The sequence below is a fragment of the Natrix helvetica genome (genome assembly GCF_964273705.1).
Source record: "Natrix helvetica genome assembly, chromosome: 12".
Lineage (NCBI taxonomy): Eukaryota > Metazoa > Chordata > Lepidosauria > Squamata > Natricidae > Natrix > Natrix helvetica.
The window spans coordinates 17,367,976-17,379,695 of record NC_138556.1 but is presented as its reverse complement, the minus strand read 5'-3'; the positions used below and the strand labels follow the sequence as shown (position 1 = coordinate 17,379,695).

General features: G+C 45.3%; 1 protein-coding gene across 1 annotated transcript in view; it reads right to left on the bottom strand.

The window, feature by feature from the left end:
- Window positions 1-365: 365 nt before the first annotated feature.
- TBC1D21 (TBC1 domain family member 21) overlaps window positions 366-11,720 on the bottom strand; it is a gene marked incomplete at its 5' end in the record, with an annotated part of 52,632 nt that continues 41,277 nt past the window's right edge. Inside the window, 7 exons of the mRNA XM_081964513.1 lie at window positions 366-579; window positions 1,163-1,252; window positions 2,245-2,361; window positions 4,869-4,966; window positions 5,598-5,694; window positions 5,849-5,949; window positions 8,811-8,921. Of these exons, the coding sequence (XP_081820639.1) occupies window positions 535-579; window positions 1,163-1,252; window positions 2,245-2,361; window positions 4,869-4,966; window positions 5,598-5,694; window positions 5,849-5,949; window positions 8,811-8,921 (659 nt within the window). The 3' untranslated portion in view covers window positions 366-534. The remainder of the gene's footprint in view (window positions 580-1,162; window positions 1,253-2,244; window positions 2,362-4,868; window positions 4,967-5,597; window positions 5,695-5,848; window positions 5,950-8,810; window positions 8,922-11,720) is intronic.

Below are 11,720 nucleotides of genomic sequence, written 5' to 3'. Positions count from 1 at the left end.
ACCTTTGTGGCTCTTTGAGTGTTTATGTTTGCCGACCCCTGATGGAATGGAATGTTTTCTGCCAAATGTTAGGTCCCCTGTCTTGCAGGTCCACATCAGATGTGGGTTCCTACTGGTTCGGATTGGTCCAACCAAGTAGGTAGTAACTCAGCCTGCCATGCCCCCGAACCGGTTCTATCGGTGGTGCATAGGCTCTGCCTTCTTGTTTTTTGCTTCTACGCATACGCAGAAGCATTTTTAAACTACTGTAAATGCACATCCCTGAGTGAACCAGCAGTAGAGGAAGCCGGGACCCACCCCTGATCCACCCCTGCCTTGCAGGAAACAGAAACTGTGAAGTTGCTCCATCAAATTTTCAACACATTTTTATGGGTAGTTTGCAGGACGGATAAGGCCTTCGCCCTAACCTCAGATAATCTAATTTGGTAAACCCAGTCTTGGGTGAACAGTATTTACGATGCTTCCACCTTCCAATTCTATCTATTCTGTAACTGCTTTGGCTGTAGCAGCCTCGTGATTTATAGCTCGGCCTCTTTATCGCGAAGGCCGGCTGAAAAATTCCTTGAGATCTTCTGGAATCTGAGAAGGAAGAGGAGAAAAAAAAATCACCTTGCATGGAGAGGAGGGAAGGAAAAAAAGAGTCACCAGGATTATGAGGATCAGGGGACCTTTTGGTAGAGCATCCATAAAGAGCTGGAAGGATTTTGTTCGCACCTCCCAAGCATGGGAAGTTAGCACCCTGCCCTCTCCCGGAAGAATGAAATATTCTAGGAAATATTTAAAAAGGCAGAATATTATACCTCCCTGGGTGAGAAAAGGAGAAACGTGCTCTTGGAAAGCTGGCCCCTATCTTTGCGAATAGAAAGACTCGGCCACCTTGTCTACAATACAAAAGGCTTTCCGCTCCAGGGCGATGGGATTAGCCCTCACCAGGACAAAGACATTCTGCCATAAAAGGAAATCCCCAAAGCCCTCAACCCATCTCACCACCTGGGAAGATTATATCACCCAGCAAGATCCAACCAAGCTTGGGACTGGATAGAATCTAATGCCCTGGGTGCGTGTGGTTAAGTGTCACAGTGAGAATCTTCTTGCATGCCGGAGTCATAAGGATCGTTCCCTCTCAATCCCTTCTACACGGGACAATTATGGAATTCTCTACCTTGTCTTCATGTTTCAGGAAGAGTTCATATATGTTACAGGCTCTGGCGATCAAGTCATCAGCATCAAGGTCTACAATGCTGTGGCACAGCTGGTTGGAGAAGACAGGGGACAACATCAGCTATCTCACGCCGGAGAACAACAGGGTTCAAATTCATTGTAGATTGATATATAATTGATGGACAAGAATGGTGTTGATGGCGACAGTAATGAATAATTTTATCCAAGTAGTTGTTCTGACCCAGACTCCCTTAACAAGCATGAAGCAGAGTCTTGGTCCCGGCAAAACCCCTTTGATTTACACGACTGTGAATTCCTTTCATTCACAGTCAGCCAGGCTTGGCAAACAGTCTTTCAGAGGAATATTTATCCACACGAACCTTATCTCGTTTGGAGAGCTGCCAGATAACTAGTTTCCAAGCGCAGGGCAAGGCAGCACTTGGCACAGAGTCTCTTATAGTCACAAACAGAACTTTCCACTCTTGAAACGACCGAAGGAACGAATTTTTTCCTGCAAAAGCCCCCTCCCCATTTGCTCCTCTTTTGTTTCCTCTGGGAGGGGCCAATCACCTCCAAGGTGTGGCTTTACTCCCAAGTCAACCCTGCTTTCTTAGTTGTTCTTGTCCTCTGGCAGCTCTGAGCATGCGCACAGTGGGAACAGGCTCCAGCCGTTCCTCTGCCTCACTGCTGTCGAGCTCCCTCTCTGCCTCCGACACAGAGTTTCCCTCAGCCCCCAGGACTGGCCCATGTTCCTCCCCAACCTCCTCGCTGTCTGACTTTCTTGCGGGCCACAACATTAGTTCTCAACTTACAACCATTCAGACCTACAAATCCCGCAGAGTCCTTTTCAACAACTCTTGAAAAGACCAGTTTTTGTAAGCTACAGCATGAGTTCCGGAACGAGACGGTGCATTGTGTTTTTGACAAGCTTAAAATGTAGAAGTTTACCAGGTGCAGCTTATAGTTGTTTTATTTTATCCTGGCCTTCCTAATTCCATACAATCCATAGTAGCTCCCGATGGGGCGATTCCGAGATATTCGCCCTGTGCTTGAATCTTTCTCCCTCTAATTAATCTGACTTACCATTAAAATGTCATCTCCTTCCATGTCTTCTCTGAGGATCTGGTCTCTCACCATCTGTAGCATTGTGTAAGCGATAATCACCTGGAAGTTTCTACAGGGATGTCCTGTGAGAAACACCTTGAAGTTCAACACAAATGAGAAGATAATGTTGGAGGATCCCTTCCGTGAACCAAGCTTTACTACTTACGCCTCTTTCTATTCGTGTTAATCTAATTTTAGGCTGTGATAAACCAGGGATGTCGAAAGAAATACGTAGGAACTTGACCTCTGAAGGAGAAGGAGGAGGAAGAGGGGAGAGGAGGAGGAGGAAGAGAAGAAGAAGAAGGATAAGGAGGAGGAGGAGGAGGAGGAGAAGAGGAGGAGGAGGAGGAGGAAGAGGAGGAGATGAAGATCATCTAGCTGGCATTTCTCTCAATGCAGCAACTGTAAAAAATAATGGAGCTGTTGAATCTCCTGCCAAAATAATTGCCAGCAAAATCCTGGTGCTGACAACTTTCTTGTCAAGAAGAACAAGCGCAGCGATGCTCAACCTTTGCAGATATTAAATGAAACAAGAAAAGTTACAGGCGATGAACAGGACAGAACCAGAGTGGGAACTGTGGCTTGGATTGGTTGGGAATCTTGCTATGGTCACTGTTCCAGTCCTTGTTAAGAGCCCCCTTGACAGCCAATAGGAAAAGAATGAATGAACAAATGAAAGGAAGGAAGGAAGGAAAGAAAAAAGGGGCAAAGGGGAAGGGAAGGAAGGAGGATGGAAGGAAGGAGGAAGGAAGGAAAAAGGGATAAAGGGGAAAGGAAAGAAGGAGGAAGGAAGGAAAGGAAGGGAGGAAAAAGGGATAAAGAGGAAAGGAAGGGGGGGAGGAGGAAGGAAGGGGGGAAAGAAGGAACCCATGCTGAAATGGCATTAGGCAGACACTGAGGTCAACATCTGGAAACCTCGTGGGGCTATCATACTTCTCTAGAGAATCAATGAAACACTTGGAAGAGATTCTGTCAATAAAATTTGATTTGGGCTTTGCAGTGAGTGGGTGGCAGTGGCTTTCTCCCCCCCTCCCCAAATCCAGACAGCGTATGAATCTGTACGAACGATTGCGGTCGTGATTTTAAGTGAACAACAGTTTTGACGCGAGTTGCTTTCTGATTTTTGGAGTGACACTGGAAAGCACTCTAAACCCAGCGAGGCGGCAAGACACAAATGTTATCGGTCTTCTAAGGATGTGTACCAAGTCCGAGAGGTGAGACTTTTAACAGGACCGGAGTGTTTCCCCAGAATTCAGTGGCCTTGCGAAGGAACGCCAAGAAAGTTTACGACCTTCTGAAATGTTCGCTCTTATTCATAAACACGTCAGCTGGGCATGGAAAAGAGAGAGCCTCGCAGCAGGAAGCCTCCCCCCAAAAAACACACCACACACTTTGGTTTCTAGGAAGAAGCAATTCAATCCTTTTGATGTATTTCCTGGGCCAGCTCCAAAATGTTGTTCTTTGGACCTCAGCAGCTGGAATGATCTCATCTCTGGCACCAAAATGCCAAGATCTCTGAACTGCTTTTCCTCTTCTAGATGGCTTTGAAAGAGAGTTGGACAGAAACGGCCTTTTGAAATTCTCCCAGGTGTTTCTGGACAGAAGAGTCGGGCCAAACCTTTCTACAAATCAATTCAGGGAAACGGTTGTGGTCCATCAGTGGCCAGTGGAGCTGGCAGCAGATTCGGACAGTGAGGAGGTTGGGGAGGAAGATGGGCCAGTCCTGGAGTCTGGGGAAGGCTCTGATGGGGGCTCTGTGTCGGAGGCAGAGAGGGGGCCAGGGCCGTCTGACAGTAATCAGCTGCCTTCAGCATCAGGCATCAGTGAGGCAGAAGAACAGCTGGAGCCTGTTCCCAGTGTGCACAGACGCAGAGCTTCAGAGTTGCTTGATGATGACATTAACACCCCTCCTAACTCCTTGGGGAGAAAGTTTAGAACTTGTGGATCTGTCCATGTGTGGTGTTCAAGATCTTGACTGTAGCCCCAGGTCATCTTCTTTCACCATTTTTGTTAAAGTACGAAAAGAATTAAATGATAAGCGCCTTGCCCAGCTAAGTGGCACTTATCTTGCTCGGGGGTCACTAACCTTTCGGACACTAAATTCATAATTTTAAATCTCGTGGACCACTAATATGATCTGCCTAAAGACCAGCTGGGTGGGCGTGGCTTGGTGGTTATGGGATTGGGTGGGCGTGGCCAACTTGATGTCACGTACATCGAGGGGCGCCTCACTGGCCTCTACTCGCCCCTCCCCTCCCAGCCCCTCCTCACCTGCCCACCCGAACTCCTTAGGGCCCCAACAGGAAGCAGTTGCTGGAGCTAAGCAGCTACCATGAGAAAGAGTTCAGTTCGAATTGGCATCTGACCCAAGAGGAGGCTCAGCAGAAGCACCTCACTGAGGACTAGGAGCATAGGCTTTCCAAGCAGAAGGAGAAGGTATTTTATTTCCTTAGCTTTTACTGTGGATTCAATTTAGGACACACACACACAAAAAAAAACCAACCCACATCATCGACGCTTCGTTTTGTTCTGCTACCAAAAAGATATTGATTCTCCTTCAACATCCAACGTTTTCCCTGGACTCCGTATCAGGAAATGCTTACCTCCCACAGTCTCCAGACATCCTCAAAGGACTTGAAGACACGCTGGAAAAAGAGACAGAACCAAGGAAACAATGACGACACCACTTGGCCTTTTGATTCTGAGGGGGGAAAAAAGAAAATGAAACGCACACAACCATACACACAAAGGGCCACGAAGGTTTATGTCCTCCTGTGAATCCAGTCTTCCAATATCAAAAGAGTCAGGAAGGAAGGGGAAAAAAATCTATTCAGGCCCTTTTGACTCCTGGAAGAAAATTGGAAGATAAGTGCAATGAACCCTTAAGGTTTTGTCAATGTTGTGCTGTGCGCTGAACTTGGTTTTTTAAAAGTGATTTCTTTTTTTACAAATTTCTAGGATGAAAGAAAAATATATTGTGCTCGTTAAAGGCTTCTCTTCTCTCCTCTCCTCTCCTCTCCTCTTCCCTTCCTTCTCTTCTCTCCCCTTCCCCTCTCCCCTCCCTTCCCTTCTCTTCCCTTCACCTTCCCTCTTTTATTTCCCCTTTCCCTCCCTCCCTCCCTCCTTTCTATCCTTCTCTTGTGCTTTCCCTTCCCTTCCGCCACACAGGGGTTATGCAGCCATATAAATTCTCTAAGGAAGTGCATAAATGAATGAACGGAATCTCTGCCTAGGGCGTGGCCAGAAGCCTCTGGTCACCTTCTGGCTTTTACACTCTTGGGCCGAGAAGGAAACCGCATTTGATCTGAACTCCATCAAGCTGCGAAACTTACCCAGGTGTTTTGCAAAGATTGGGTCCATAAAGGTAATCAGGGCATTCAGCATGACCAGATTCTTCTGCACTCCAACATTGATGATGCAGCTGTTCTCCTAAAATAAATATGAATCCAACAAACAGACAAACAAACAAACAAAACCAAATATTGGGGGGAAGGGAACTCGATCAAGGAATGCAAAGACCTCCTTGGGCAACCCAACTGAAGCAAATCACGTGACAACAACAGCAAAGAGACCCCCAGCTCACCGTTTTTTGTAGGAAAAACTGGAAGAGCCAATAGATCTCGTGCTCCTTTTCAACAAGCAGCCTGAAGAGAAGAAGCATTTCATGGAAACCTTGTTGGTATTCTGCAAAGACACAGAGAGAGGCAGGAGAGAGAGAGGGAGGGACGGAGGAGAGAGAGAGAGAAGGAAGGAGGGAGGGAGGAGAGGAGAGAAGGGAGGCGGAAGGGAGAGGGAGAGAAAGAAAGGAGGAGGAAGGGAGGAGAAAGAGAGAGAGAGAGAGAGGGCAGGAGGAAGGGGGGGAGAGAGAGAGAGAGGAAGGAGGAGGGAGAGAGGGAGTGGGAGAAAGAGAAGGAAGGATGAAGGAAAGGAGAGAGAGAGAGAGGAGGGAGGGAGGGAGAGAAAGAAGGAAGGAGGGAGGGAGGAGAGAGAGAATATAGAAAGAAGGGAGAGGGAGAGAAGGAAGGAGGGAGGAGAGAGAGAGAAGGAAGCAAGGAGGAAGGGAGGGAGGAGAGAGAAGGAAGGAGAAAGGGAGGGAGAAGAGAGAGAATATAGGAAGAAGGGAGCGGGAGAGAGAGAGAATATAGGAAGGGAGAGAGGGAGGAGAGAGAGAGAGAATATAGAAAGAAGGGAGGGGGAGAGAGAGAGAAGGAAGGAGGGAGGGAGGAGAGAGAGGGAATATAGAAAGAAGGGAGGGGGCAGAGAGAGAAGGAGGGAGGAGGGAAGGAGGGAGAGATAGAGATAGAGATGGGAAAGTGATTGAGGAGCCTGCCTTCTGAAGAATCGAGATCTTCATACTTCAAAACTGACACCTCATTATTCCTACCAGTTTTGGAGAGTCTCTTTTCAGAGATAGCCCCGGAATTAGTTTAACCCTTGGTCTTTCTCAGTGGAAACACCCCAAAATGTCCTTCCCCACAACCTGCAGGTGCATCTGCAGAAAAGCCTGGCTCCTTGGAAAATTTACCGTCCTGGGAATGTCTCAAAGTTCTCAGAATGGGAGGATTTGCCTCTCTCTCTCTCCCAGGGCCTTTTAACATTGTTGAGGCATCGATTTTCTGCAACCAACTGGAAATGGAATCAAAACAGAAGTTTATAGGAAATGATACTTCGAAGGCTGGATAGATGATAGAAAATCCACGTATTGTTGCAGAAATAGACAAGTCTAGTTTTGAAATGCCTACATGAGGGACTCTGCAGAAAACTTACCTGAACTAAGTCTGATTGGCCATTGGTCTGAGCCTCCATGAGACTCTAGAAAGAGTGCAGAGAAGAGCAACCAAGAGGATTAGGGGACTGGAGGCTAAAACAGATGAAGAACGGTTGCAGGAACTGGGTATGTCTAGTTTAATGAAGGGAAGGACCAGGGGAGACATGATAGCAGTCTTCCAATATCTCAGGGGCTGCCACAAAGAAGAGGGAGTCAAACTATTCTCCAAACTACCAGAAGGCAGGAGAAGAAGCAATGGGTGGAAACTAATCAAGGAGAGAAGCAACTTAGAACTAAGGAGAAATTTCCTGACAGTGAGAACAATTAATCGGTGGAACAACTTGCCTCCAGAAATTGTAAATGCTCCAACACTGGAAGTTTTTAAGAAGATGTTGGATAACCATTTGTCTGAAGTGCTGTAGGGTTTCCTGTCTAGGCAAGAGGTTGGACTGGAAGACCTCCAAGGTCCCTTCCAACTCTGTTATACCCTAACCTTGCACTGATTGGTGATGGTTTAGATGTGCGAAAGAGCGGAATTTAACCTGAGCATTGATGGATAAAGCAGATTTTGGAACAATAACCAGCAGGCGATTTATTTACACAGAATATGCTCCACACAGATGCCGAGACTACATCCTATCAGGAGGAAGCTAACACAGCCTATGGGCATGTGCCAGCAAAGGCTGAAGAGAAAGAAATGACCTCAGATTAGCAATTTTTCAAACACAGGCAGAGAGTAAACCCTTATGTCTCTAGTAGTTCAATGTTTTTCAAGCTGTGCAACGTTAAGATTTCAATCTTAAGATGAATAGACTTCCAGAAGTCTTTTCGATTCAAGACTTCCCAGAATTCCCCAGTCGCCACCTGAGGTTTGGCCATGTGACCCTGGCAACCCCCAAGGACGCAACTGTTCTAACTTTGAGTCAAAACAATTTGGGATGAACCCCCTTCGAAAGGTGTGGGAGGAGGAGTGGATTTCCAGAGGAAAAATTGCAAACTGCAGGAACCATTTGCACCACCCAGGTGACCCTGAGGACAGAGATAAACCTCCACGGGGCCTCAACGGCTCCCCAAAAGGATGCAAATGTCCAGCTGTCTGCAAGGAGTATAGATTCTTCAATTCCCCATTATCCAGTCAGAACTGAAGAAGCTTCTTGGATGAGAAGTGAAATGTCTTCAAAGAAAAAAAACAACCAGAAAGTCCAGCTGCCTCTTGAAAAGGGGATCTTTGGAACACAGCTTTTCTCCTCTCCTTTCCTGACAGAACAATTAATCAGTGGAACAACTTGCCTCCAGAAGTTATAAATGCTCAAACACTGGAGGTTTTTAAGAAGATGTTGGATAACCCTTTGTCTGAAGTGGTGTAGGGTTTCCTGCCTAGGCAGGGGGTAGGACTACAAGACCTCCAAGGTCCCTTCCAATTCCATTCCATTCTCTATTCTATTCCATTCCATTCCATTCTCTATTCTATTCTATTCTATTCTATTCTATTCCATTCCATTCTCTATTCTATTCTATTCTATTCCGTTCCGTTCCATTCCATTCCATTCCATTCTATTCTATTCACCATTCCATTCCATTCTCTATTCTATTCTTTCCATATTTTTTCCATTTCTTTTCTAGTATATTCTATGCTATGCTATTCCATTCCAGTCCAGTCCAGTCCAGTCCAGTCTAGTTAGTCTAGTCTAGTCTAGTCTACTGTATATTCCATTCTATTCTATTCTATTCTATTCTATTCTATTCTATTCTCCATTCCATTCCATTCTCCTCTTACCAGCATTCAAGTTGCAGACATAATTCAGCAGGAGAATCTTCTCCAGTTGCTTCTTATCAACCAGGGGGTTGCCCTGGGCATCTTTGATGTAAAGCCGTTGGACGTCAGACTCTGCGGAGGAAAGAAAGGCGGATCAGGAGGGGTTGCCGGAAGCAAACCGAGTGTTGAAGGACGACGAGGCCTACTACATCCCTTCCAAGTTTGCCAATTTTCTCCAAGCCAGAACTTGGCGTTCATCCTAGCTGTAATGATTTATGCTCCGGTTGATGGTGGAAGGTCAGAAAATATGTTCTGTCCCTGACTGCAATCTCGTGGCATGTATCTAAACATCAGATGTCCGTTGACGTCCCTTCCTTCATGCAAGTTCAGTGCAAAGGGCCTCTTTATGTGCAGAGCTTTCTGCTCTCCACATTGCAAGGATAAAATATCTACACACACACAGACACACACAGACACACACACACACATGTTGTATTTGTGCTGATAAATAAATAAAGGGAGACTAGTATAGATCTATTTCAACCTATTTAGGTCTCATCAGCTAGCCATACCCTTACTGGGAATCGAACTGAATATGTATGTGTGTGTGTGTGTGTGTGTGTGTGTGTGTGTGTGTGTGTGTATATATATATATATATATATATATATATATATATATATATATATATATATATATATATATATATATATATATATATATATATTCACAGGTACAGGTATGCAGGTCTTGGCATATTCAGGCCTTTTCCCGTGTAAGATTGAGAGTATCTTGGCGATGTTTTGACGAGGTCCCAGTCGCCATCTTCAGGCTGGTGCCTTCGGCTTCGTGCTTGTGCGAGCAAAGCGTGATCGGAGCTGCCGTCTTTCAATAAATATTGGTTGCGGGTGTGTGGAGTGCTGGCTTTGTTGCTGTAAGCGGGCTGGCTGGCTGTGTTGTTACATCTTGATTAGTTGATGGAGTTGATGTATGCAGATTAGTCGGCTGTTTTGTAACATCCTGTGTGGCTGAGGTACTGGCTTTGTGCCCATTAGTCTTTTGTGTTGTAACATATATATGTTGCATTTGTGCTGATAAATAAAGTAAAACAAATAAATAAATATTTGGGCATACCAGGGGTTGTGACATAAAACACACACACACACACACACACACACACATTAGCTGAAAACCCATGCTCTGCTAAGAAACTATCTGATGGGGCTTGATAAATCAATACTTGCAGCTTGAAAATTAATGAGTAGTTACCATTGACTTCTCCTCTCCCCTTCTCTCCTTCAGGTTTGCCCCACAGAAGCGGTAGTGGGGAAAATAGGAGGAGGAAGGTGTGTTGGATATATTCTCTACTTTGAGTTATTTGTAAAAAAAAAAACAATCAGGGTGGAATACAACGAAAGAAAGAAAGAAAGAAAGAAAGAAAGAAAGAAAGAAAGGAGAGAGGGAGGGAGACAGGGTGGAGGGAGAGAGGAAAGAAAGAGGAAAAAGAAAGGAGGGGGAAGAAGAGAGGAAGGAAGGAAAGGAAGGAAGGAGAAGGGAGGGAGGAAAGAAGAAAAGAAAGAAAGAGGGAAAGAGGGAGGGAAGGAAGGATGGAGAAAAAGAAAGAAAGAATGGAGGGAGGGAGTAGGAAGGAAGGAAAGAAAGAAAGAGGAAAAAGAAGGAAAGAGGGAGGGGGAGGAAGAGAGGAAGGAAGAAGAAAGAAAGAAAGAAAGAAAGAAAGAAAGAAAGAAAGAAAGAGGGACAGAGTAAAGGAAAGAAGGAAGGGACGACAATAACAACAGACTCTCAAAATCCAGTGAAAAGAAACTGGAAAGAAATCCCTACTCCCAAGTAAGAGCAATAGGTTACTCATTCTACGGTGCTCCTTGAATTAAGCCTCCCTGTTGCTCCTGGTAGAGATGCTGAAGAACTCATTGGCACCTCTTAATTTACTAACCCCTCTCAAAGTTTAGCAGTCCCTCACTGAAGGCTGAAATTGATTGTTAGAAGGAAGTCAAATAATAATAAAAGAACCCAAATAGCCAGGCAATTTAAAAACAAAGCCAAATATTTCAACCTCTGAAGTGGAGACACTGAGAGACGCTCCATTCCCAAGTGGGTTGGAAACGTGTCAGGCTAGAAAGCAGCCCAATCTAACATGCTCCTTTCTTTCTCCTTGCCATAAAAGTGGGGGGAAATATCTCTCTTGATCCCAATTCTGGGGAAGAGAACGGGGGCAAATAAAGGGGAATGTTTCCCCAGTATGTGACCTGTTTAAAGACTTCTCGAGCACGGGAGAATATCTATTATATCTGAAGGGCTTGGCCTGCATCCCATCTCAGTTGTAAATCTTTCTCGAGTCTGCCACGTCTTGATTTATGTCCGTTTCATTGATCTGTAGCCTTAATTTTGCTGTATCGTTTAATATTCTTTTTGTTAGACAGCTGGGAAAAAGACAGAAAAGGAGATCTGAATAAAATTATAATAATCCATCATAGCTTTTCTGTCGGACGTGAGAAGATGGGTTCTTAGGTGTTTTTCCATTTGGCTCTTTCAAAAAACATCTCTCTCTCTCTCTCTCTCTCTCTCTCTCTCTCTCTCTCTCTCTCTCTCTCTCTCTCTTTTGTAGGAAGTTAAAACCCACTCCTCTCCTAGAAAAATCAAATATCCTGGGAAATATTAAAAGGCAGAATATTATATCGAATAGGCACCAATTTTAAGGGAGACACATGCTTTTAGGCAGGAAACAGACTCAATAGCCCCCACCTTTAAAGTGCCTGAGCCAGTCTATTCTACATGACAAAGATCTCCCACCCTTCAGATCCAGGGTGATGGGATTAAGGCATGATAGTATTAGCCCTTTACCCATCTCGCCACAGGGCCCCTGGGAAGAAGCAAGGCTCAACCAAGCTTGGACTCAAAAAACGCAGCCTACA